The sequence below is a fragment of the Dryobates pubescens genome, chromosome 13, assembly GCF_014839835.1.
Source record: "Dryobates pubescens isolate bDryPub1 chromosome 13, bDryPub1.pri, whole genome shotgun sequence".
In the NCBI taxonomy this organism is placed as follows: Eukaryota; Metazoa; Chordata; class Aves; order Piciformes; family Picidae; genus Dryobates; species Dryobates pubescens.
The window spans coordinates 1,266,784-1,293,263 of NC_071624.1; the positions used below are offsets into that span (position 1 = coordinate 1,266,784).

Here is a 26,480-nt window from a genome sequence, read left to right on the forward strand (position 1 = left end):
GAGGTTCCTGGCAGTGAGGGTGGGGAGAGCCTGGCACAGGCTGCCCATGGAGGCTGTGGCTGCCTCCTGCCTGGAGGTGTTGAGGGCCAGGCTGGATGAGGCCCTGAGCAGCCTGTGCTGGTGGGAGGGGTCCCTGCCCAGGGCAGGGGGCTGGAGCTGGATGCTCTTTCAGGTCCCTTCCATCCCAACCATTCCATGGATCTCTGAATCCAGGGGTCTGCCTCCTGCCTCTGGTGCCAGGGTCTCAGAGGGATGGGGGCCAGAGTGCTCAGGAGAGGCAGAGAGGTGTGGGAGAGTTGAGCTCCTCAGGAGTGCTACCAACTAGGGCTCTGAAAGCAAGTGCTGGCCCTGCCCAGATGCTTATCAGCCTCCAGATGCCTCAGGGCTTTGCTGCCTTCTGGCATTCTTGCACAAGACAGCCAGCCAGCCACAGCCCTGGTCTCAACAGGTGTGGGCAAAGTGCTGCCTACAGCATGAAGCCAGAGACAGTGCATCTGAAAGGGCAGCTGGCAGGAGGGGAGGTGCAGCTGGGGTTGTATAACTGCAGACAGGGCTGGCAGCTTCCTCCTTGCACCACACCTGCTGTGGGAGGCAGAGGAAGAGAGCAAACTCCTGCCAGAGACAGCAGGCACATGCCAAGGGCACTGGGGGTCCTTCAGCTGCAGGAGTTCCCTCTGGCAGTCCACATGCTGAGCCTGTGTCTTGTCTTCATCTGCCTCTGGAGCGGGCTGAGAACAGGTAAGGGGCCAAGCATTTGCTGTAAAGGCTTTGGTGAGCCAGACCTAAAAGCTGCTGGTGCCCTGCTGCAGTGCCAGGCATGCCTGGGCTCTGCATGGAGCCTTGCTTTGTGCCTCTGCCAGGAGTCTGCTAAGGCAGCTTGAGCAGGGTGGGTGCTGACCTGGAGGAGAGAGCCTGGAGAAGGCTCCAGGGAGCTGCCTTCCAGCACCTCCCCAGGGCTGTGCTCTGAAGATGCCTCTCCTGCTGTCACAGCACCTCAGGGAATCTCAGCTTAGGCAGGAGGGGTCCAGCTCCCACCCAGGAGCAGCAGTTTCCTGCTGCAGGACCCGGGGTGGCAGAGCTCCTTGCCAGGCCTGGTGGTTGCCATCTCCTTTCACATCTCAGAACTCAGGGCAGGGGAGAACGGTGAACTGCCTGAGCAACGCTGGGGTCAGGGGCAGTGTCCAGACCTCAGGCTGCTGCTAATCACCCTGCTAATTAATCACCCCCTCCTTTTTCCCATCCCAGAGCACTGGTGAGGCTGGGAGGAGCAGGGGAAAGGGGTGTGGGGGACACATGCTGCTGCTGTGCACTTGGGGAACCCCTGCTCTGATGCACTGCAAGTTCTTCTCCAGCCACTGCTGAGAGCTTCCCAGGCAGAACGTGGGGTGGTGGCCACCGTGGTCTCAGGCTGGCAGCTGGGCTGGATGATCTTAGAAACCTCTCCCAACCCACACAATGCCAGGAGCCTAGGAATGCAGCAAGCCAATGGCCCTGCCAGGGCTGGAGCTGAGCTCCTGGGACACTGGGTTAGTGCCCCAGATCACAGAAGCCTTTGGGTTAGAAGGGACCTGAAAGATCATCCAGGTCCAACCCCCTGCCACGGGCAGGGACACCTCCCACCAGGCAGGGCTGCTTCAGGACCTTTCCTGGTGGGCAGTGGTCTGCTGGACAGGGTTCCAGGCTGGAAGTGTCCTCCTCACTTCCCTGTTTGCAGAGTTGAGCTCCGTGAGCCCCTGCCCGGTGCAGGCATGGGGGCAGCGCCGCCTGTGCTTGCCAGGGTGGAAAGCAGAGCCAGCTGGCCTCAGCTGGCACCTTTGGTAGCACATGGGGGGCAGGCTGGGGTCTGCAGCAGCCTGCCAGAGACGCTGGCAGCTCTCCCCCCACTGCTGGCACTGAGCTGATGTTGATCCAAACAGACCCAACAGACCTGGCTGGGCTCTGGCAGGGCTTGTTAGAGGCTGCCTGGGCTAGGTCCAGCCACGGCCAGGCAGCTCTCTGGAAGCTTTTCCTCACCAGAAGGTTTGGGCTGCTCTGCTCAAGCACAGGGCTGCCCTGGGCCAGCCTCAGACAGTGCAGGAGACACAGGAGCAAGGGAAGCAATCTGCAGTCCTGCAGCAGGCTGAAGGGATCCTTGCCTGGCACTCTCTGGCACCAGAGTGCCAGTGGAGCACAGCTGATGGACAACACTCACAGGACCACAGGATGCCAGGGCCTGGAGGGGACTCCAACCACACAGATAGTCCAGAAATCATCTCCAGTGAATCACAGAGCCACAGTGGCAGGGGTTGGAAGGGACCTCCAGAGGGTGTCCAGCCCAGCCCCCTGCCAGAGCAGGGGCACCCAGGGCAGGGCACCCAGAACACATCCGGGGGGGGGGGGTGGGGTGTGGGGTGTGTTGGGAGAGAGACTCCACCACATAGTAACACAATGATACAACAATAATCTATCAATAATGTACCAATAGCACAGAGTGATGCTGCCTGGTCACACTCCCAGCAGCTACAGCAGCCCCTAGCTGCCAGCAGAAAACAATTCCAGCTGCATTTTTTATGCTGCAGTAGCACCTAGAGGAGAGTGGCTGAGCACCACTCAGTGCTGCTGCACGGCAGCCAGCAGGCTCCCTGCTCTGCCGGCTCCTTTGGCAGCTCCACGAGAGCAGGGCACAGCCCAGCTCTGCCACAGCTGCTCAGGGGCACCTTGACTCTGCCACAGCTGCTCAGGGGCACCTTGACTCTGCCACAGCTGCTCAGGGGCACCTTGACTCTGCCACACCTGCTCTGGGGCACCTTGACTCTGCCACAGCTGCTCTGGGGCACCTTGACTCTGCCACAGCTGCTCAGGGGTACCTTGACTCTGCCACAGCTGCTCTGGGACACCTTGACTCTGCCACACCTGCTCAGGGGCACCTTGACTCTGCCACAGCTGCTCAGGGGTACCTTGACTCTGCCACAGCTGCTCTGGGGCACCTTGACTCTGCCACACCTGCTCAGGGGCACCTTGACTCTGCCACAGCTGCTCAGGGGTACCTTGACTCTGCCACAGCTGCTCTGGGGCACCTTGACTCTGCCACACCTGCTCTGGGGCACCTTGACTCTGCCACAGCTGCTCTGGGACACCTTGACTCTGCCACACCTGCTCAGGGGCACCTTGACTCTGCCACAGCTGCTCGGGGGCACCTTGACTCTGCCACAGCTGCTCAGGGGCACCTTGACTCTGCCACAGCTGCTCTGGGACACCTTGACTCTGCCACAGCTGCTCAGGGGCACCTTGACTCTGCCACACCTGCTCTGGGGCACCTTGACTCTGCCACACCTGCTCAGGGGCACCTTGACTCTGCCACAGCTGCTCGGGGGCACCTTGACTCTGCCACAGCTGCTCAGGGGCACCTTGACTCTGCCACAGCTGCTCTGGGACACCTTGACTCTGCCACAGCTGCTCGGGGGCACCTTGACTCTGCCACACCTGCTCAGGGGCACCTTGACTCTGCCACACCTGCTCAGGGGCACCTTGACTCTGCCACAGCTGCTCTGGGACACCTTGACTCTGCCACAACTGCTCAGGGGCACCTTGACTCTGCCACAGCTGCTCTGGGACACCTTGACTCTGCCACAGCTGCTCAGGGGCACCTTGACTCTGCCACAGCTGCTCTGGGGCACCTTGACTCTGCCACAGCTGCTCGGAGGCACCTTGACTCTGCCACAGCTGCTCTGGGGCACCTTGACTCTGTCAGAATGAGTGACAGCAACCTGCCCAAGAGAGACCCCCAGGTCACCTGCACTCCTGCAGGCTGGCCCAGGGCCACATTGCCCCTGGGACTGAAGCAGTACAGAGGCAGAACACAGAATCCTGGAATGGCTCAAGTGGAAGGGACCTCAGAGCTCATCTGCTCCAGCCCTCTGCCACGGGCAGGGACAGCTCCCAGCTAGACTCAGCTGCTCCAGGCCCCATCCAGCCTGGTCCCAGGCAGGAGGCAGCCACAGCCTCCCTGGGCAGCCTGTGCCAGAGCCTCAGCTCCCTCCTGCTGAACAACTTCTTCCTCAGCTCCACTCTGACCCTGCTCTGCCTCAGCTCCAAACCATTTCCCCTTGGCCTGGCTCAGACCCCCTCAGCAAAAGTCTCTCTGCAGCCTTCCTGCAGGATCCCTTCAGGTCCTGGCAGGCAGCTCTGAGGTGCCCCTGGAGCCTTCTCCTCTGCAGGCTGCACAGCCCCAGCTCCCTCAGCCTGTGCTGACAGCAGAGCTGCTCCAGCCCTGGCAGCATCTCTGTGGCCTCCTCTGGGCTCTCCCCAGCAGCTCTGTGTCCTTCTCCTGCTGGGGACAGCAGAGCTGGAGGCAGGATTGGAGGTGAGGTCTGAGCAGGGCAGAGCCCAGGGGCAGAATCCCCTCTGCTGCCCTCTGCCCACCCTGCTCTGGCTGCAGCCCAGCACACAGCTGCCTGCTGGCTCCTGGGGAGCTGCTCAGCACCCAGCACCCCCAAGGCTCTTTCCTCAGGGCTGCTCCCACCCCACTCTGCACCCAGCCAGCTGCTGCTCAGTGGCTTGGCTGAGGGTTTGTTTCCCACTGCTGCTGCTCCACTCTCCAGCTCCCAGCCCAGCCTTGCTGCAGGAAGGGCTCCATGGAGTTCCAAATGGTCACAATTTATTTCTGAGCTGATGGCAGCATTTAAAAATACCCCCTTGGCCCTGCCTGCAGCATCCTTCAGCCTATTCACTTTTATTTCTGGAGCTCAGCAATTAGCAGAGCTCTGGCAGTGGAGCAGATTGGTTTTTGTGCTGGGCAAACATTTCCAGCAGCCTCATGTTGCTGATTTCCACAGGAGGAGGGCAAGCAAAAGCTGCTCACAGGAACTGAGAGTTTCACCCTTTACAAACTGCAGTCTGCAGAGTGCTGAGGAGCTGCTGGAGCACAATTAGCTCCCAGCTGTAGGGCTCCTAAAGCCTCCCACCTCCAGCTCAGCCTTCCAGCAAGGATCAGGAAGATTTCTCTAGCAACTGCAGCCTGGGCAGCGACTGCAGCCCAAGCTGTGTGTGTGAGACAGACACTGCTCTGCCACAAGGCTCTTCAGCGAGATTTAGGGGATCTGGGGAGAGGGTTGTGAGCCAGGGGGAGGCTACAAGGCCTGGCAGGGCCTTCCTCAGCAGTGCCTGCAGGCAGCTATCGCCTCCCTGCCCTGCCCTCTCGAGAGGCTGTCCCGGGCTCCGGAGGCTCAGCTGCCAAGCACAAGCCAGGCTCTCACGTGGCAGAGAGCATCCAGCCCAGCAGCCCTTGCACACAGCTCAGGCACTGCAGCTGTGCCCACAGCAGCACCAGGGCCACAGCTCACACAGCCCGAGGGTGTCCCATGTCACACTGGGCAACAGCAGGCAGCATCTGCAGGTAGAGAGGAGGCACTGAGCTGCCCCTCACCACAGCAGGAGCCTCTGCAGCCTCCTGGCTCCAGACTGGAGCTACGAACCAGGAGCAGAGCTCCTGACCCTCCAGTCTGCCTGGGGTTAGGTAACCTAACTTGGCTGTTTCTTTGGCATGTCTCTGGCAACAGTTGGCTCTTTCCTGCTGCCACCAAGAGCAGGTGGAAGCAGGCAGCTACCAGCCAAGTTAGGTTAGCAGCATCTGGGGGAGCTCTCAGACCAACATAGGACCCATCCTGCTTGCCAGCCTCTGCCACCACCTTCATACCAGCAGGATTCCTGGGGCAAATCCCTGCCACTTCCCAGCTGCCAGCAGCAGGACTGTGCCATTCCTGGGCACGGTGCTCCAGGAGCTCTGCTTGCTGTGCTGGTGCCAGCATGGCAAGAAAGCCGCTTTAGGGTAACTGCAGCCATGAAAAGGATGGAGAGGAGCAGCCCTGGCCCAGCCAGCTCACACCAGAGCTGTGCATGGCTGCAGGCAGCAAAGGGCAGCTGCCTGGGTGCTGAGCTCCCACGCCGTGCCCTCTGCAGCCCCCGGGGAGACGTGCCCTGCGTTCACAGCTCTGGGCATCGGCAACGCTCTGATGGGCACAGACCTGAGGGTGAGGCTGCTGCTCTACACCAGGCAGAACCAAGACTGTGCCGAAGAGCTGAACTCGACAGCCTCCAGGTACCTGGAGGTGGCCAGGAGAACCACCTTCATCATCCACGGCTACCGGCTGACCGGCTCCGCCCCGCGCTGGCTCCCCGGCCTGCTGCGCCTGCTGCTGGCCGCGCAGGACACCAACATCATCCTGGTGGACTGGAACCGGGGCGCGACCACCCTCAACTACAGCACTGCCTCCAGAAACTGCAAAAAGGTGGCCGAGATTGTGAAGAAGCTGATGGATGAGCTGCTGGTAAGTGGGTAGTCCCCAGGGCTCCCTGCGGAAAGGGCACAGAGGGAGCTCAGCGGGGACGAGTGCAGGGTCTGGCACCTGGGAATGCAGGAGTGCAGCTCAGCCTGGGATCCACCTGGCTGGAGAGCAGCCCTGGGAAAAGGCCCCCGGGGGGTCCTGGTGGGCACCAAGCTCAGCAGGAGTCAGCAGTGAGCTGCAGGGGCACAGGCAGCCGCAGGGGCACAGAGAGCTGCAGGCACAGCCCTCCAGCAGCGCCGGCTGGACTCTGGGGCGCTTCACAGAGCAGAAAGCACCAGGGGGAGTGTGGGAAAAGCAGGGAGATGCCTTTACAGGGCTCCCTGGGTGTTGGTGGTGCCCTCCTGTGCCTCAGAGCCGTGACCATGTCTGCTCTTACCTCTGAGACTGAAGGAGCATCGCTCGACTCCTTCCACCTGATAGGAGTGAGCCTGGGAGCTCACATCGCCGGCTTCGTGGGGCAGATGTTTGCCGGCGCGCTGGGAAGGATCACAGGTGAGCCTGGCAGTGCCCTTGCTCTCAGCACAGCTGCTGGCAGCAAGTGAAGCCATGAGCCATGCCCCTGCCTTTGGTTGCAGGCCTGGACCCAGCAGGTCCCCTGTACAGAGGAAAGCCACCCGGGGAGAGGCTGGACCCCACGGACGCCCAGTTTGTGGATGTCATCCACTCCGACACCGACGGTAGGGGACAGCCTGCCCCCCCCCCAGCCACCCCTGGCTCTGCTGAGCAGCACAGGCGAGCAGGGCCTCAGGCAGGCAGCAGCTCCTGGGCGGCTCCAAGCCCCTGCCACGGGCAGGGACCCCTCCCACCAGCCCAGGCTGCTCAGGGCCTCATCCAGCCCGGCCTGGAACACCTCCAGGGAGGAGGCAGCCGTGACCTCCCTGTTCCAGTGTCTCCCCACTTCCTGCCGCATGTTGTGGTTGACCATTGCCTCCCCCTGTCCCTCTGGCAGGATTAGGCTACACAGAGCCCCTGGGCCACGTCGACTTCTACCCCAACGGCGGCGCCGACCAGCCTGGCTGCCCGCTCACCATGTTTGCTGGTAACTAACTCTGCCTGGCTTTGCACCGCGGCTGGCAGCCTGCTCCCAGGAAGAGAAAGAGGAGAGAGCCAGGGAAACATCCTCACAGCCTGGCCAAGGCTCGGGGCAAGCCAGGAGAGCAGCCTCTGCCCAGCCTCTGCCCGGCACTGAACAGGACATCAGCTGCTGTGCACCAGGCACCCCTCCTGCTCTGCTGCAAATGCAAATGGGGTTAATTATCCATGCAAAAAGTCATCAGAGAGATTTGTGCCTTCGTTTTGTGATGATTAGAAACCCCCTGGGGATTAATGCTGCTGTAATTCCCCAGAAGGTGCTCAAAGCCCCAGGGACCAGCAGTGCCAGGGAGCTGTGCAGGGAGCAGCTTCAAGATGAGTGTGGAGTAGGAGTTATGCCAAATCCAGTGGGCCCTGGCAGTGACCAGCAGTGCAGGCTGGCAGGTAGAGCCCTGGTGCTGATGCAAGAAAGCCTGGCAGCAGAACTGCATTTGTGCAAGCTGGGTGGAGAAGTTGCCTGGCAGAAGGAGAGGCAGTGATGTGAACTCCCCCTGCCAGCAGAGCCAAGAGAATCCACCTGGGAAGCTACCCTGAAACAGTAACCCACAGCAAACCATAGACTCACAGAATAGGCTGGAAAGGATCTCAAACACCATCCAGCTCCAACCCCTGCCCTGGGCAGGGACCCCTCCCACCAGCACAGGCTGCTCAGGGCCTCATCCAGCCTGGTGCTGAGCACCTCCAGGCAGGAGGCAGCCACAGCCTCCCTGGGCAGCCTGTGCCAGGCTCTCCCCACCCTCACTCTCAGGAATCTCTTCCTCCTCTCCACTCTCAGTCTCCTCTCTCCCAGCTCAAAGCCCCTGTCCCTCAGCCTGGCACTCCCAGCCCTTGCCCACAGTCCCTCCCCAGTCAGGCCTCACTCATTTTCCTGCCCAGACAACAACCTTTGTGAGTTGTGTCTTTCTGAAGAGATGCAATATTCAGTTGTTAGGCCTGAGCTGAGAGAGGAGCACAGCTGAGACAGAGTCAGAGAGGAGATCAGGAGGAAGTTCTTGGCTGCATTTCTCCCCCATGCAGGGCTGCAGTACTTCAAATGCGACCACCAGAGATCTGTCCTCCTCTTCATGGCATCCCTGAGACAGAGCTGCAACATCACTGCCTACCCCTGTGGCTCCTACAGGGACTACAGGGATGCCAAGTGCACCAGCTGCCAAGCCTTCTGGCCTTTGTCATGCCCTATCCTAGGTAAGGCTCCAGGGAAGGGATGTCTGTGACAGAGCTGCAGCCTGGCTCTGACCAACACTGTGCTGAACAGCTTGGAGGCAAAGGACCTGGGAGTGCTGATGGCCAACAGGATGACTGTGAGCCAGCAAGGTGCCCTCCTGGCCAAGAAGGCCAAGGGCATCCTGGGCTGCATGAGGAGCAGTGTGGCCAGCAGGTCAAGGAGGGTCTGCTGCCCCTCTGCCCTGCCCTGCTGAGGCCTCACCTGCAGAGCTGTGCCCAGCTCTGGGCTCCCCAGCTCAGGGAGGACAAAGAGCTGCTGGAGAGAGTCCAGCACAGAGCCAGTGAGCTGCTGAGGGGCCTGGAGCAGCTCTGATGTGAGGAGAGGCTGAGAGCTGGGGGTGGTTAGCCTGGGGCAGAGGAGGTTGCTTACAAATATCTGAGGGGTGGGTGTCAGAGGATGGGCCCAGCCTCAGGACCTGGATCACACAGAGACAGACACAAGGACTTCAGGTCCTTCAGTTGCAGAGTGTGAAGGACAGGGACAAGTTGCTGCTCCAAGAGAATCTTTTCTGAGGTGTTGCCAGCACCACAAAGCCTCCTGAGCCCAAGAGAGAGGGCAGAGAGGGCTGCACAGAGCAGATGCTGGGTTCTGTGCACCAGAGCCACAGAGCTGTGCCCAGCCTGGCTGGGGCAGTCCAGCTGCAGGCTGCTGCTGCAGGGTTGATGCCAAACAACCTGAGCCTTGCAGGAATGAACTTTCAAAGCTAAGGGAATGACTTCCATACTGCAGAGCAAAACAAAATCCTTGACCACAGGCACCAGAGGTGGAAAGAGATCAGCCTTAAAAGAAGTGCTGCAGAGAAAGCAGACCTGGGCATGGGACAGGAGCCAGCACTGGGCACTGCCAGTGCCCATTGCCAGAGGTGGAGAGAGGGGATCCTGCCCCTCTCCTCTGCTCAGGGAAGACCTCACCTGCAGGGATGTGTCCAGATATGTCTCCAGCACAAGAAGGACCTGGACTGATGGAGAGGGTCCAGAGGATGCCACCAAGTTGATCAGAACCTCCCCTGTGGGGACAGGCTGAGGGAGCTGGGGGTGTTCAGGCTGGAGGAGAGAAGGCTCCAGGGAGAAATCTGAGCAGCCTCCAGTACCTGAAGGGCTCCAAGCAGGCTGCAGAGGGACTGTTCCCAGGGGGCTGCAGGGACAGGACCGGGGACAGTGGTTTGAGATGAGAGCAGAGCAGATTGAGACTGGATGTGAGGAACAAGCTCTGCCCCAGGAGGCTGCTGGAACACTGCAGCAGGTTGCCCAATCCCTGTGCAGTCAGTCTCTGTTTCATCAGCCTCTGTTTCACCTCCACCCTGTGCCCTCCAGGTTATCATGCCCACGAGTGGAAGAGCTCTTTAGCCCAGCAGAGGCAGCCAGTGCCAAGCCTGTTTTTTGACACAGCAGACCAAGAGCCTTTTTGCAGTAAGTGCCTGAGGTTTCTGAGCTGGTTTTGTGTGCATTGCCTCCTCCAGCACCAGCCAAGCAGAGCTGGTTAGTTCCAGTGGCTGCTGGACAGAGCTGTGCCATCCTCAGGGATGTCCATCCCATCCCTTCCCTGCAGTGCTGCCTGCTGCTCTGAAAGGCAGCTGCTCCCCAGGGGCGTGCAAGCGCAGGCTCCCCTGGCAAGGAGATTTGCCAAGGACATGCAAATGAAGCAGGCAGTGCCCAGAGCATGGCTCAGAACAGCTCTCCAGCCTGTGGCCACTCAGGAGGTGTGTGTGGGAACAGGGAGTGTCACAGACACCCAGCAGGCAGAGCAGCTGCCTTGGACAAAAGCCGGAGGCACAGGGGAAGGGCTCAGGCGAGGGGGGACTGAAGAGAAGCTTCCCCCTCATGATCCAGGCCAAGGGCCAGAGCTGGCACTTCAGTCACAACCACCCCATGGAGGCTCCAGGGACAGAATCTCTGCAGGGAAGATGCAGGTGGGAGAGGGAAAGGGTCTTGGAGTGGAACTAAGCAGCTTGCGTCAGATGAGCAAAGAGGGGAAAGAGGGCAGGGCAGGGCAGGGCCAGCAGGCACACAGCTGGGCAGGGAAGCAGCCCAGGCCTAACCACCCTGCTCTCCTCTCACCTCAGTCTATCACTACCTGCTGGATGTCACCACGTGGAACAAGGACACCAGGAGAGGCACCCTCAGCATCGTGCTGGCTGATGGCACTGGGCAGAAGGCAGAATCCACAGTGCCCCCGTGAGTGCCAGCTCATGGCGAGCTGCAGCCACCCCCTGGGGCTGGGCCAGGCAAAGCCTCCTGCTCTGACTGCACTCAGCATGGCAGGGGCACCTCTGACCACCCACTCCAACCCCCCTGCCAGGGCAGGAGCACCCAGGGTCACTCACACAGGGACGCATCCAGGCAGGTTTGCAAAGCCTCCACAGCCTCCCTGGGCAGCCTGCTCCAGGGCTCTGCAGCTTCCCAACCACACATCCCCAGGTCTGGAGCTCACCACGGGGTTGTTGTGACCCAGGTGCAGACCCTGGCACTTGGCCCTGTTGAACCTCATCCAGTGAGCCTTGGCCCATGGCTCTCACCTGCCCAGGCCCTGCTGTACAGCCCCCCTGCCCTCTAGCAGATCAGCACAGCCACCCAGCTTGGTGCCGTCTGCAAGCTCACTGGGGGTGCCTCAATGCCCTCAATAGCTGAGTGCAAAAGGGGCTGAGCAGGGTCACAGCTGGAGACCTGAACCCACCACAGCTCCTCCCTGTAAATCAAACTCCTGCTGAGCTCAGCCCTGCTCCCCAGCAGCGCTTCTGCTCTTACCCTGACCGCACTGACAATGGTGCTGCTCCCTCTGACCCTGGCCCCTGCTCTGCTTTCTCCCCAGGGAAGCTGCAGCCTTTCAGCAGTACAACCAAATCACTCTGCTGGTTGGGTTCGACCAGGACATTGCCAGTGTGGAGAGAATCTCTCTGACGTTCTCCACAGGCTCTGTCCTTGGCCCCAGGTTCAAGCTGAGGATCCTGCAGATGAGGCTCCGGCCCCTGACCAAGCCAGAGAGGTGAGCAGAGCTCCACAAAGCCTCTGCTGCAGGCTGGGCAGCAGGAGGTGGAGCTCACAGATTCCTGGCCTGGCCAAGTTTGTCCAGGAAAATTCGATGTATTTCCCATGTGACAGCTCTTGTACACACACCCCAGAGCCACAGAGTGGCTCAGGTGGAAAGGACCCCAGAACTCATCTGCTCCAGCCCCCTGCCATGCCCAGGGACACCTCTCAGCTAGACTCAGCTGCTCAGGGCCTCATCCAGCCTGGTCCTGAACACCCCCAGGCAGGAGGCAGCCACAGCCTCCCTGGGCAGCCTGTGCCAGAGCCTCAGCTCCCTCCTGCTGAACAACTTCTTCCTCACCTCCACTCTGACCCTGCTCTGCCTCAGCTCCAAACCATTTCCCCTTGGCCTGGCTCAGACCCCCTCAGCAAAAGTCTCTCTGCAGCCTTCCTGCAGGATCCCTTCAGGTCCTGGCAGGCAGCTCTGAGGTACCCCTGGAGCCTTCTCCTCTGCAGGCTGCACAGCCCCAGCCCCCTCAGCCTGTGCTGACAGCAGAGCTGCTCCAGCCCTGGGAGCATCTCTGTGGCCTCCTCTGGCCTCTCCCCAGCAGCTCTGAGTCCTTCTCCTGCTGGGGACAGCAGAGCTGGAGGCAGGACTTGTGGGAATTAATTCCACCTTGGGTGCATGCCCACACTGCCTGAACACAGAGGCTGTCCTGCTGCACTGAAGACATCTCAGCAGTGCTCTGACACTTTACCCTCTGCTCAGGAAAATGACCTCTGAGGAGCTGTGCCTGAACTCTGGGCAGATGTCCAGCACCACACACACATTTTATATCCCAGTTAATTTGCATGTCCACTCAAGCAGGGAGAAGGATTTATGCTGGAATTCCAGCAAGTAGGAAGCTGGAGGCCACTGTGCCTCGAAGCCTGACTGCTGCCCACAGCACCACGAGGCACCTGGCAGGGCATTTGCTGCTCAGACCCTGCAGACACTTCAGTCACTTGGCTGACCTCTGCCTGCCCTGAGGCCTTACCCCTGAGCCTCCTGGATTGCCTTTGGAAGATCCCTGCCTGTGCTCTGCAAGGTTCACCTTGTGTGCAAGGACTGTGTGGGCACCACAACAGGGCAAGGGATAGATGGAACATCTGGAGATCATCCAGCCCAAGCCCCTGCCAGGGCACCCAGAACACATCCAGGCGGGGCTGGAAAGGCTCCAGAGCAGACTCCACAACCTCCCTGGGCAGCCTGCTCCAGGCTCTGCCACCCTCACAGCACAGAATCTCCCTCTCATGTTCAGATGGAGCTTCCTATGGGCAAGTTTCTGCCCATTGCCTCTTGCCCTGTCCCTGGGCAGCACTGAGAAGAGTCTGGCCCCAGCTCCCTGGCACTCACCCCCACCAAGCCACACTGTCTTTAGGCTTGGGTGAAAGCAGGGATTGCATAGCAGTGGGAAGGGTGAAGCCAGCCAAAGGGCAGAGGTGCTGGACACGTTCCCCTGCACTTTGTGAAGGTCTGCAGCCCTTATCTGAGCCTCCTAGCAGGGGAAGGCTGTGTACAGCTAACAGGCAAAGTCCTCCTGCAGTCCCTCCTTGCTGACACTCCCTTCCTCCTCTCCCACCACTCCACAGCCACTTCCAGACACACCACTTCAGTGGTGCCCAAACACTTCCCGAGGCTGCCCACCCTGCTCTCCCAAGGGAGGAGCTGCCAGGCTCTGAGGACAGTTTCATGCCTGCTTTACCACCAGTCAGAGCCACAGGGAGGGGTGTGCTGCCCTCTCTCCTCCCCTGTCCCAGGGCTAATGCTCTTCTGGCCTTAGGGGAGGTCGAAGCCCTGCCTCTGTTTCTCAGCTGGCCGAGCTCTAAGCCAGCCCAGCGCCTGGCCCCAGCACAGCCTCTGATGCTGGGCAGCAGGGAATGGGCAGGAACAGGGCTGGAAGGACCACCCCATAGGGTTGGGGTTTGTGGCCTTTCAGCAAAAGCAAAGGAGAATGAAAATGTGCTCAAGGTGCCCCTGCTTTAGCAGAGGGGTTGGGACAGATGACCTCTGGAGGCCCCTTCCAACCATTCTGCATGACCTGAGGCTTAAAGTCAGCCTCCTCTTAGGTGGGCTCAGGCCAGTGATCATGGGAGTGGGGCTGGGTTTTAGGGCAGCCTGCAGCACGCTGTGAGCCCTGGCTGGGGGAGGCACCAGGCCAGTTTGTCACTTGTGCCTCCTGTTGGCTGTTTTTCTGCAGACCCCAGCTGTGCAGATACGACCTCGTCCTGAAGGAGAACACCAGAAGCACCTTCAAGCCCATCCCGTGCTGGAGCAGGAGCTAAGAGCTGGATGTGTCAGCTGTGCACATTCTGCCTGAAGGTGGTGGACACTTTCCCAGCCCTGGGGGCTCACCTGGAGGCGTCCCTGCGGCTCCCGAGAGCCGGAGCTGGCGGGGGACTGGCCGCAGCGATCTGCAGAGATGGCAAACAAATAACAGCGCTGGGGGGGTTCTGAGCACAGCTCTCCGCCCGAGTCCGTTCCCTACCCCAGACAGTGCAGGATCCCACCCAGCCCCCATGGGCACCCAGCCCCCACGGGCACGGAGCTCTCAGCAGCACGAAGCCCTCAGCATCACAGAGCCCCAACGGGCACCGAGGTCTCAGAGGCACCCAGCCCCCGCGGGCACCTCTCAGGGGCACGGAGCCCTCACGGTCACCTCTCATGGGCACCGAATGCCCCACGGGCACCTCTCACGGTGACCGAGCGCTCAGCGCGGCGGCGCCCTCGGGGGCACGGAGCGCCCCAAGCCACGGCAGCCCCGGTGTGCGCCGCCCGGCCAGCTCGGCTCCGCCCCGCGCCTGCGCGCCCGGCGGCGCTGCGGCGGCCGTCGCGGGATGTGGCGGCGCCTGGCCGGGCTGCTGCTCGTCTTTGCGGCCGCCACGGCCGCGCTCTGGCTGCTGTCGGCGCGGCTGGGCTCGGGGCCGGCGCGCAGGTGGGTGCGGGAGCGGCGCGGGGGGATCCGGGCCGGGCGGGGGGGGCCGGGGCGCGCCGGTGCTCCGGGTGTCCCCCGCGATCTCCGCTCCTCCCGCAGGCCGCTGCGGTTCCCGTCGGACCTGGAGGAGCTGCGGGAGCTGGCCGAGGCGCTGCGGGACTACGAGCGGCAGCACCGGGGCACGGCGCTGACCCTCTTCTGCGCCGCCTACCTCTACAAGCAGAGCTTCGCCATCCCGGGCTCCAGCCTCCTGGTACGGCTGCGGGGCCGGGGGGCGCGGGGCTCGGAGGGGCCCCCAGTCTCCGAGCAAGTGCTGCTTGCCGGGGCAAGGTGCGGGGCCGGTGCCTTGCGAGGCTAGCCCGGGCCGTGGCGGGAGGGGACGGGGCTAGCCCGGGCCGTGGCGGGAGGGGACGGGGCTAGCCCGGGCCCTGCAGGAGCCGGAGCGCCCCGGGCTGAAGGGACTCGGTCGTGGCTGAGCGCTCACCCTGCGCTGTGTCCTGGCAGAACGTCCTGGCTGGAGCACTCTTCGGGCCGTGGACGGGGCTGGTGCTGTGCTCGGCTCTCACCTCTGTGGGAGCCACCTTCTGCTACCTGCTGTCTGGCACCTTTGGGAAGCAGTTCATTGTCTCCTACTTCCCGGACAAAGTGGCTCTGCTGCAAAGAAAGGTAAGAAGGGGCTCGGTGCTGCAGACAGCTGGAACGCCCCTGCTGAGGCTGCCTCTTGGGGTGACAGGGAAAAATAGCTGCGTCTAGGAGCTGCATCAGGTCACTTAAGGGCCTCTTCTGACGTGGCCCAGGAGTAGACTCTTGTGGGAGCAAGGCTGCTTGCAAAGGGGTGCATGGAAAATGGCAGCTCCCAAGGCAGATGTGTGCCTGGGGTGCCCCTGTGCTCCAGAACTGCCTGCACCCAGCCTGTGCTGCGTGCTGCAGCTGGTTCTGCTCTTGGCTTCCCCACCTCTCATGCAGGTTAGATCCCATTGTCACCAGCTGCATGGAAGGGGCTGGCTCCCAGGAGGCTCCCATCCACGCACAGAGTTGCTGCTTGTCATCAGTTCTGGGCTGATGTTACCTTGCAGCAGGCAGAGCTCCTTGCAGAGGACTCGCACTCACCTCAGTGCCACGGGCACGGCTGCTGTCTGCAGGGCAGAAATGACTTGGAGCGTTTCCTTGGCAGGTGGAGGAGAACAGGAGCTGCTTATTTTTCTTCCTGCTGTTCCTGAGGCTGTTCCCCATGACACCAAACTGGTTTCTGAATCTCTCAGCTCCCATTTTAAACATCCCTGTGGCCCAGTTCTTCTTCTCCGTTCTCATCGGTAAGGCCTGGGGACGCTGCCCGGGGGGCAGCCTGACCTCGCCTCATCCACAGCCCTGGGTAGCACCCATCCAGAGCTGGGGAGGGGCAGGGGGGCAGCTGTGACTCTGCCCCCTTGAACTGTTTGCCTTTGTGCTGCCCTTGTGCTCGGAGGGCTCAGAGCACTTCAGTCTGTACATCACCCACACAGCAGTTTCAGCTCGCTCCCTCTTCTCTTCTCTTCTCTGCCCTGCCCAGCAGCCCCCTGTGCCTGGCCTGGGAATTCATGGAATCAGAAAGTGGGTTGGGTTGGAAGGGACCTAAAAGACCACCCAGCTCCAACCCCCTGCCCTGGGCAGGGACACCTCCTACCAGCCCAGGTTGCTCAGGGCCTCACCCAGCCTGGCCTTGATCACCTCCAGGAAGGAGGCAGCCACAGGCTCCCTGCGCAGCCTGTGCCAGGCTCTCCCCACCCTTATGCTAATCTTTTTGCTCTGGTTTTCAGGTCTCACACCCTACAATTTCATCTGTGTGCAGACAGGAGCCATTCTCTCACAGATCACCTCTCTGGATGCCATTTTCTCCTGGGACACACTGCTGAAGCTGCTGGCCATGGCTGTGGCGGCACTGATCCCAGGGACCCTCATCAAGAAGTACAGCAAGCAGCACTTGAAGCTGGATGGAGAGGATGCTCCAGTGCTCAACGGCAGGAAGAGCTCCTGATGGCTCAGCTGCCTCAGCTGCTGGGGGACTGCCTCCTAAAGCTGTAGTTCTCTGTGCCTGGGGGTTATATTCTGCATGCTTTGTGCCACCATGGACTGAGGGCACTGGCAGTTTTTAATCCTTCTTCTCCTCTGGGAGGTGTGAGGGTCCCTAAGGAAGGCTGAGCTGTGCATGTGTCTGCACCAGGAGTGCCATACAGGCTTTGTCAGCACTGCCCTTCCTCTGCCTCTTTCCTTTGCACCAGCCTGTGTCCTCACAGTGCCTCAGGCTGCTGGCAGCCCCTGCAGATGTGTCAGCAATGGGGAAAAGACAATCATCAGGACTAGCAGCATCCCATGACACAGGCAGCTCTGAACCCTTCACCCCCCAGCACTTGAAGGCAGCTCTGAACCCTTCACCCCCCAGCACTTGAAGGCAGCTCTGAACCCTTCACCCCCCAGCACTTGAAGGCAGATCTGAACCCTTCACCCCCCAGCACTTGAAGGCAGCTCTGAACCCTCTGTGGAGCTGTACCAGCAGCAGTCTCTCACCCCCACTCCAGGAGCAGCATTTCCCAGCTGCAGGCAGGCCCTGCTCCCTCCTCCCTCTGCCCCCTCCAAACCCATCCTCACTTAGCATTTTTGGCCTCTCTTTCATGAGGGGCAGTAGTACAAGTACAAAGGGGAGCGACAAGCGAGGGTGTCAGAGGGGCCCTGCTCCTTTCTCTTACCAGGAGGCTGCTGGAACACTGCAGCAGGCTGCCCAGGGAGGTGCCAGTTGAGGCTCCAGTCCTGGAGGTACTCGAGGTGAGGCTGGACAGGGCTGTGGGCAACCTGCTCCAGTGCAGGATGTCCCTGCTGAGTGCAGGAGGTTGGACTGGATGGCCTTCAGAGGTCCCTTCCAGCCCAAACCATGCTGGGGAGAGCTTGCAGAGCCAGAGGAGAGCCTGCAGAGCCGGAGGACACTCGTCCCCTGTCATTCAGACAGGCAGGATGTGCCCCTGCAGCAAACACTTGGGAAGGGAAGAGCTAGGAGCTGCCTTGCAAGCATCCTTGCCCTCTGAAGACAGAAGGCTGCTCCTGAGGCCTGGCAGGACCTGCTCCTCCCCCCAGACTAAGGGAAAGCCACAAAGGAGTGGCTGTGCCTGCCTGGGAGCGATGTGTCCTGGAGAGGCAGCTTTACACCTCTTTGCTCTTCTATACCCAGGAGGTTTCCAAGCAAGCAGGGAGGCTCTGTCCCACTGGCTGGGCAGATTTGGTGCTGCCATGCTGCCAGGGCTTGGCTGCTTGCACTGCCTTGCTCTGCTCTCCAGGAGTTCGCCCTCCACTAGGACAACAATCTCTGATGTGGAAGGGGGCAGCTGGGAGGCAGCAGAGCACTGGGGCAATGCCTCATTAACACTGAATGCCTCATTGACCTGAGCACCTTCCCCACCGGCAACGCTGAACCGAGTGGGACAGCAGAGGTCCCAGGCTGCAGGTCCTCTCCCTGGCTGGCCAAGGGCAGAAGGCTGAGGGACACCTGGGTGCTGGGCAGGTTCCCTGTGCCCTGCCCAGCCTCTGCCCAGCCTCTGCCCAGCCTCTGCCCAGCCTCTGCCCAGCCTCTGCAGCTCTCCCGTCCCAGTTCAGCTGCGTTCAGGGAGGCACAAGCTGCTCACCGGTGCCGATCCAGAGGCCTCAGGACAGTATCCCAAGGTTCCCAGCAGCCCTTCCCAGGTGAGCAGACCAGGCTGAGCAGGCTTGAAGTACACTGGCTCTTTATTCCATGCATTGTTTGCTTTGATAGTCATTCTTGTTCCCATCACTGTACACCGGGCATACAAAAATCAAGTCTGAGTCAGGACTGCGCAGAGCAGGGAGGGGAGAGAGGAACACCACGGGGCAGGGCCGGGGCGGGTACTGGACACGACGGTGGGGAAGGCAACATTCAGCTGTGGGAGAAGGGTCTGGGCAGTGGCAGGAGCTGTCAGCAGCCCTGAGAACTGCACCAGGGCAGGCAGGCTGCTGGAAGGGGAGCCCAGGGCTTACTGTCCTGCAGCTGCAGTGCTACTACGAGGAGGAAGCAGCAGCCCCTCAGCCCCGTGAGGAACAGCAGCAGTGCCCATCCAGCAGGGTGCAGACCACAGCTGGGTGCAGTTCTGGGTAGGTTTCACCAAGGAGAAGGCCCTGGGGAACTGACAGCAGCCACCCCGAGCACACAGGGGGCACTGAGGTGCCCCTGCCCGCACATGGCCAAGGGCACGAGGGGTGTGTGCAGGGGGAGGCTGGGGGCACATCTCCACGGGCACAGGGCTCTGCCCTGGGGCAAGGGGGCACAGCTCTAGTGGCAGTCCCAGAGGGACACTGCAGGGAGGAGAGCAATGCTGGACCCTTACCAGCACAGCTGCCTGGGCATGGAGAGGAGCCAGAGCTACGTGTGGCAGCAGGCAGCCCAAAGGGGTCAGCTCTGCTTGCCAGGATGGGCAGCAGGCAGCACACAGCCAGGACAGCTGGCCTGGAAGAGTCCCAGGCTCCACACATCAAAGCTGCTACACTTCTTTGCAAGCCCAGAGGAGCCTCACAGCATGGTGGAGAAGCTCTAAGCAGAGACCATGGCTGCCAGAACCCATCTGGATCTTTTAGTTAGAGGCTGAATTGTCCCACACTCTGCCAGGCCTGAGCCAGAGGCAGCTCTGCTCTGGGCCTGTTGCTGTAGGGCTGTCCTAGGGCACCAGTGCTGCCCATGGGCAGTGGGCACCACGGGGCTGTGGGCTGAGTTCTCAGCCCTGCCTGTGGGAGCTCAGGACACCTGCCAGAGCTGAGTGGCACAGTGTCTAAAGGGGCATAAGCCCTGGCATCTGCTGTGGGGGCTTTGAGGGCAGTGCTCAACTTCTCTTCATTCCAGTTGGGTCCTCTCTGTGTGCCCCTGTCACATGCAGCCAGCTCTCCACTGCTGAGTTCCTGCATCCCCCCACCAAGTCCCCTGACCTGTGTCTCCTCCTCCACACCACAGCAGGCAGCCATGGCCCTGCCACCTCCTCCTGTTGCTGGCCAAGAGACAGAGAGCATCTGGGAGGAGAACTGGGAGATGGGAAGAGGAAACAAGGAACAAACCAGAGCAGAGCTTTGCTCCCCTCTGCGTTTGCTGCCTCCACCCAGAGCCGATTATTGCTGCTGCAGGCAGGGGTGAGCCCTTCCCTCCAGCAGCCTGTTAGGTTCTGCACAGGTGATCCACCATGGAGATCCACCATGGAGATCCACTGCTGGCCACTCCTGCTCTGGTGCCTGCTGCCCTCCTCAGTGCCTGTCCTTCTGGATGCTCCTGCCAGGGGACCTGTGAGGGTTCCTCACTTTGTGATGGGTTCAGAAGCCTCTCGCTCCCTCAGCACCACTCCCCACCAGCTCAGGGGCTGCCAACTGCCAGCAACAGGAGCACCTTGCAGCATGGGCCAGGAGCAGTGCCACAGGGCCTGGGGGGGCTGCCTTTGTCCATCCTTGGGCCAGCCTCTGCTTCTCTGCCCCAGTATGACAGCACCCTTGGAAATCACCAGAGGCAGCAGCTCTGCTCCCAGCCACCCCAGGGAGCAGGTCACACAAAGAGGTTCCAGCTGTGCTGGCAGGGAAGCCAACCTTCTGATCTACAGAAATGATAATAAATAATAAAATAACATCATAACTTAGGATCTGTTGTAGTCCAGCTACAGGAAGTTAAAAATCTGGGATAATTTAAGTGGTACAATACTGCTCTCTGCATAAGTAAGACATTTTCCTTCATTGTGCCATCAGGCTATAAATTACCACAGGTAAACCCAAACCAACCTTGTAACACAAAATGTAAACAAACAGCAACAGAAGTACCTGGCCATGGTCTGTGGCTGCCCTCCATCCCAGGCTGCTGCACCCAGCAGAGCAGCCCTGTGCCCCCCTGGCACGGCACAGCACACCGGGAAGGGCAGAGGGGAAGCTGCTGCAGGGGGGCAGGGGAGGGGGACTCGTGCTCTATGGTTTTGTTCTCTTTAAATAGTGACTCAGAAGAGTAGTGTTGAAGGGAAGGCACTATGAGTTCTACCAGAAAACAGCTTCTCCTCGGCTCCATCCTCACCTCCACCTGCAGGGCTCCAGCTGGGGGGAGAAGCGAGGCCTCGGGGCACAGCCGAGCCACGGCTGCGCCGCAGCCGCCAGCAGACCCCGGTGCAGCCTGCTCTGCACAGAGCCTGACAGAAGGGCGGCCGGCCGGAGTGCTTCCAGACCGGCAGCGAAGGAGACAGAGCAGGGCTGGGCTCGTCTCCGGTCTGCCCCCTCGGGACGGAGCTCTGCTGGTCACCCAGGGGCTGCTTCTCCAAGCCCAGCCCAGGCACAGCCAGGAGGGGGCTGGGGTCCGCAGCTGCGCTGCCCGCGCCTCGCCCCTGGCTTCCCAGCGCCGGTCTGATCGATCTCCTAGGGCGGCTGAAGCAGACAGGAGGTAAGAGGAGGAAGTGGACTGGGAAATGGCACACTGCAGCTGCAGGGTTTTCCTGCTCGACTGGAGGTCAGCACTGCCCGAGGGAAGCCAGGAGGGTGCTAGGAAGTGCTCTGGGACCAGTCTGGAGAGGACGAGGTTAGACTGCAGCTCAGGACCTCACAACAAACTGCTGATTAAAAAAAAATAAATAAAAAGGAACGAAAACTCCTTAAAAGAAGCCCCACTGTTCCATTCCTGGGGGTGCCTCGGGGCAGGAGCCCCTGGAGGGTAGCACCTCGGCAGCAGCTGTCTCCAGGAACGTCCCCAGCCGCGGGTCAGAAGGCCCCGGCCGGGCGCTGCTGGGCTCGCTGGGGTCACAGCTCCCCCTGGGGAGGGCTCTTCTCCTGCCTGCTTGCTTGTGGGGCTGAGTGCTTCAGTTTGCTCCATCTGTTCTCCAGCCTTCAGGGCCATGAGGCCTGGTCCCCCGTGGCAGCAGCAAGAGCATCCCCCCGTGCCTGCCAGGACGTCCCCCTGCCGTGTGCTTGCTGAGCTCTGTCTGGTTTTTTGCAATAGGTCTGTGTGTCTATAAATACAATCCACTCTTTACAGTAAAAAGTGTTAAAATGTCAAAAAAATAAATATCCATGTTACAGTAGCTAGATTATTCAATAAAATACATCCCTGCCATTCTTGATTGAAATGCTCCAAGAGAATTAATTCCATTTGGACATTTTCCAGAGATTCAGGTTATTGCAAATCACTCCTGGGGTGGGGAGGAGAAGCAGCTGCTCCTCCTGCAAAGGGTGACGAGGGGGAATGCAGTGGAACCTCAGGGAAATCGAAATGCCAGTACCAGGAAGCCTTGAGGGAGATCTGTGTTACCAAGTAGCAGAGCTGCAGGGCTTGTTGGTCCTGACGGTGGCATCGGAACACTCCCCTTCAGAAGAGTCACAGTCTGAGTCTGCAAACTGGCCTGGGGGCTGCAGGGCAAAGGGAGAGGGGCAGGCTTCAGTCACAGGATCACAGCGTGGCACAAAGCATCTGCTTAGGAGAGACCTCCAACCACTCCAGAGTCTGACCCAGCACTGAAGGCTCAGCACCAAGCCCTGCCCCTGAACACCCAAGCCCTGCCCCTGAACACCCAAGCCCTGTCCCTGAACACCCAAGCCCTGCCCCTGAACACCCAAGCCCTGCCCCTGAACACCCAAGCCCTGCCCCTGAACACCCAAGCCCTGTCCCTGAACACCCAAGCCCTGTCCCTGAACACCCAAGCCCTGTCCCTGAACACCCAAGCCCTGCCCCTGAACACCCAAGCCCTGCCCCTGAACACCCAAGCCCTGTCCCTGAACACCCAAGCCCTGCCCCTGAACACCCAAGCCCTGTCCCTGAACACCCAAGCCCTGTCCCTGAACACCCAAGCCCTGTCCCTGAACACCCAAGCCCTGCCCCTGAACACCCAAGCCCTGCCCCTGAACACCCAAGCCCTGCCCCTGAACACCCAAGCCCTGCCCCTGAACACCCAAGCCCTGCCCCTGAACACCCAAGCCCTGCCCCTGAACACCCAAGCCCTGCCCCTGACCACCCAAGCCCTGCCCCTGACCACCCAAGCCCTGCCCCTGACCATGTGGCTGAGCAATGCTCCTGTCCCACACCACCCCAGCCTCTAACAGCAGACAGGCAAAGATCACCACCAGCGCACAGGAGGCGACGGCAGCACATCATCATCTCCTGTCAAACAAACATCTGGCCAGATGGATTTATAAGCTGGTGCAGCAGGCTCTGCCCTACCCCTCCCAAGCCCCTGGCAGACGGCAAAGGAAGCCCAGCAGCAGGACTGTGGGGAAGCCTGAGGCAGACAGCTTGCACCCAGTCTGTGCCTCGTGTGCCCTGTTGTGTGCCACTCAGTGCCCACAGCCCTCCTGGCCTCCCAGCAGCACACTGCCCTGGACCAGCAACCCCCTCCCAGCCCTGGCTGTGCTGCTTCCCCTCGGCCACTCCTCTGGCCAGCAGCACAAGGACAGAGTAGCTGAGCAGCTGCTTTGCTGTACCGCATCTACCGCCCTGCTTCCACCGCTCTGGACCCCGTGCTCCTTCCCACACCAGCCCTTCCCCCTCAGCAGGACAGGGCCAAGGCAGCTGGCCAGCTCACCTCACAGCTGTGCTCCTCTGCACAGAGCTTGCCCAGAGACATCTGAGTCTTGACCCTGCGCACGGCGCACTCCTTGTCGGACAGCCCGTCGGACTGCGTGGAGATCTCGATGGGGATCTCGGGGGTCTGGGACAGCATGTCCTCCAGCTTCTCAGCCAGCTCATCCTCCAGCTTGGTGGCCAGCTCGTCCTCCAGCCTGGTGGCCAGCTCGTCAGGGCTGTTGGAGTGGTCGCTCGTGTTCCCCTCCTCTCCATCCGACACGGAGAAGTTCTCCGAGCTGAAGGTGGAGTAGGACTGGCAGCTGCTGATGCAGCGGTGAGGTCTGCAAAGCAGCAGAGGGCTTCAGCCTGTGCCAGGGCTGGGGAGGGTCTCCTGCCCCTCCCCTCTGAGCCCACACCTGCAATACTGTGTCCAGTGCTGGGCTCCCCAGCTGAAGGATCTGCTGGAGAGAGTCCAGCAGACTACCAGGTTGATGAGAGGACTGCAACATCTCTGCTCTTGGGACAGACATCCAGGGCCACCTCCAGCCCAGGCTGCACAAGGTCTCATCCCTGAACACCTCCAGGGAGGGAGGTGTTCCTCATAACCTCGAACCTTGTCTCCCCCTGGATTACTTCTGCACTTCCAGCAGCTGCTTTCAGAAGGCTACAGCACTAATTCCATGATCTCTTTCCTGACCACAGGCATGGGAAGGCCACTGTCACCCAGGCCTAGGCAGCAATATCCCCTCAAGCCTTACTTCACCTGCCCTGTTGTCACCCAGCTCTGAGCTCTGTTGGAGTCTGCCCTACAGCAGCAACAGTTAATAGACAACATCTGGAAAAACCCACAGGGGTCTCAACATCCAGCTGGTGTGGTTGTGGATGTCCCTCTCTGGAGCTGCTCAGGGCCAGGATGGATGAGGCCTTGAGCAACCTGGGCTGTAACTGGATGACCTTTGAGCTCCTTTCCAGCCCAACCCCTTCCATGAATCTAGGAATGAACCTCAGGGCAGGCTGCAAACAGTGAGCAAGCAGAGGGGAGCAGCTGAGGGGGATGGGATGCACCAGATGTGCTTCTCTCTTTTGCCAGCCCCTCCCAGAGTCCCAGGGCTGGTGTGCAGCTGCTGGAGCTCTCTGAGCTCTGTGTCCCGAGGGAGGGAGCGGAGAGGGAGGGAGCGGAGAGGGAGGGAGGGAGGGAGTGGAGAGGGAGGGAGGGAGCAGAGAGGGAGGGAGGGAGCAGAGAGGGAGGGAGGGAGCAGAGAGGGAGGGAGGGAGCAGAGAGGGAGGGAGGGAGCAGAGAGGGAGGGAGGGAGCGGAGAGGGAGGGAGGGAGCGGAGAGGGAGGGAGGGAGCGGAGAGGGAGGGAGGGAGCGGAGAGGGAGGGAGGGAGTGGAGAGGATTCACCTTTTACCTTTGCCTGCGAGGAAACTCCACTTCACTGTCCACTTCACCCTCCTCCTCTTCTGAAGAGTCATCACCACTCTGGCAGAAAACAAGGACAAGAAAGATGTCACCTCTGTGAAAGGACAAACATGCAAGCTGTCCCCTGGCCCTCCAGGACCAAGTCAGCGTGGCTGCAGCCATCCAGACAAGAAGGTAACCTCTGTACCCACCACAGCCTCAGGCACCTCAGCAGCAGCTCCCCTCAGGCACTCTGAATGCTGCCCCTGCTGGAACTGGCTGTGGGACACAGCAGAGTACTGCTCCAGGCCCCCAGCACTGCTCCAGGCCCCCAGCACTGCTCCAGGCCCCCAGCACTGGGTGCTGAGTTTTCACAGGAGCAAACCAAGCAATCAGCACCACCCTGACAGCCACAGCAACACTGAGCTGACCAACTCTGACAACTGCCACTGCTCCTGCAAGAGCCCTGACCAGAGTGGGGCACAGGGTGGGCACAGCCTCTGCTGCTGGCTCTAGGACAAGCTGAGGTTTGTTCCATTCTCTGCCTCAGTGAGCACAGAGCTTTTGAATCATTTCCCATCCAAATCCACCCCTTGGTGTTTGCAGTCCTACCCAACTTGCCAGCTCCTCATTCAGATCACAGAACACATGGGGTTGGAAGGGACCCTCCAAGGGCATCTTGTCCAACCCTCCTGCAGCCACAGGGACACATCCAGGCTGCCCTTGAATGGTTGAGGCTCCATCCCTGCTGCCTCCCTGGGCAGCCTCTGCCAGTGTCTCCCCAGCCTCACTCTGCAGAGCTTCCTCCTTGTGTCCAACCTAACTCTGTCCTGCTCCAGTTCCAAACCACTGCCCCTGGTCCTGTCCCCACAGCCCCTTCTGAACAGTTCCTCCCCAGCCTGCCTGCAGCTCCCCTGAAGATACTGAAGTGCAGCTCTGAGGTCTTCCTGGAGCCTTCTCTTCTCTTCTTTAGGTTGCACAACTCCAACTCTCTCAGCCTGTCCCCACAACAGAGGTTCTCCAACACTCTGATCATCTTGGTGTCCTCCTCTGGAACCTCTCCATCAGGTCCATGTCCCTCTTGTGTTGGGGCCCCACAGCTGGACACAGTCCTGCAGGTGAGGTGTCCCCAGAGCAGAGGGGCAGGATCCCCTCTCTCCATCTCTGGCCATGCTGCTTTGGATGCAGCCCAGGCTGCCCCTGGCCTTCTGTGCTGCCAGTGCCCACTGCTGGCTCCTGTTCAGCTTCTCACTCACCAGCAGCCCAAGTCCTTCCCTGCAGGGCTGCTCTCAACCTCATCACCCCTAGCCTGCGCTGGCATCAAGGGCTGCCTTAACCTAGGTGCAGGACCTTGCACTCATCCCATTGCCTTGTAACACAAAGGATCTCCTCCCTTCATTCCAGGCCCAAACCAGCACTCTTGGTCTGGCACTCATCCACTTTTCCTTCATTCCCTACTCTCTAAATTCCACTCAGATTAACTTCTACTTCTCTCACCCCCTGGATGGAAGCAGAAGGAATAAAGAACTGTTGTGCTCATCTGTGCCATAACATCTTTTGGATCCCTGCAAAACCTCCACAGGACCACTGAGAGTGATGACTTTCAGTCAAGGGGGACAGGTCCTGGCAGGTGCAGCAAAAGGCACATCCCCAAGGCCATGGAAATGCTGAAGTCCTGCTCTGAGGCACAGCAGCAGTGCCACAGATCCCCTTAACATCCCCAGGGGGATGCCTTTCCCTCATCTTTTTGGTTTGAGAAAGGCTTTGGAAATATTTTGGGATTGCTTCAGCAACAAACGTTCAGCTCAACAGTTTCAGCTCAGCACCTGCCTGACCTGGAACACACAGAGGAACCCAAAGCAGATCTGCCAGCCCTCACTGTAAGCAGCATGCTCTGACATGCCCTCAGCTTGGAGGGCATCTCCTGCCAGGAGAGGTGAGGGAGACCTCATTGCTC

General features: G+C 60.5%; 3 protein-coding genes across 3 annotated transcripts in view; 2 read left to right on the plus strand and 1 right to left on the minus strand.

Moving 5' to 3' along the window:
- Positions 1-632: 632 nt before the first annotated feature.
- LIPH (lipase H) lies at positions 633-13,931 on the plus strand. The gene is made up of 10 exons (XM_009906391.2): positions 633-738; positions 5,938-6,305; positions 6,707-6,815; positions 6,899-7,000; positions 7,273-7,362; positions 8,433-8,600; positions 9,954-10,049; positions 10,703-10,814; positions 11,449-11,622; positions 13,847-13,931. Exons 1-10 carry the CDS (start codon positions 633-635, stop codon positions 13,929-13,931), a joined length of 1,410 nt encoding a protein of 469 aa, XP_009904693.2.
- Positions 13,932-14,466: 535 nt separating this feature from the next.
- TMEM41A (transmembrane protein 41A) lies at positions 14,467-17,250 on the plus strand. Its single transcript, XM_054166613.1, has 5 exons — positions 14,467-14,581; positions 14,681-14,834; positions 15,086-15,247; positions 15,756-15,894; positions 16,378-17,250. The coding sequence occupies exons 1-5, from the start codon at positions 14,484-14,486 to the stop codon at positions 16,593-16,595; spliced, it is 771 nt and encodes a 256-aa protein (XP_054022588.1). The 5' UTR covers positions 14,467-14,483; the 3' UTR covers positions 16,596-17,250.
- A 2,269-nt stretch (positions 17,251-19,519) lies between these two features.
- Positions 19,520-26,480, minus strand: part of MAP3K13 (mitogen-activated protein kinase kinase kinase 13) — a 50,305-nt gene continuing 43,344 nt past the window's right edge. The window contains exons 13-15 of the mRNA XM_054166370.1: positions 24,534-24,604; positions 23,143-23,464; positions 19,520-21,973 (exon numbers count right to left, since the gene is read on the minus strand). Coding sequence (XP_054022345.1) covers positions 21,872-21,973; positions 23,143-23,464; positions 24,534-24,604 — 495 coding nt within the window. The 3' untranslated portion in view covers positions 19,520-21,871. The remainder of the gene's footprint in view (positions 21,974-23,142; positions 23,465-24,533; positions 24,605-26,480) is intronic.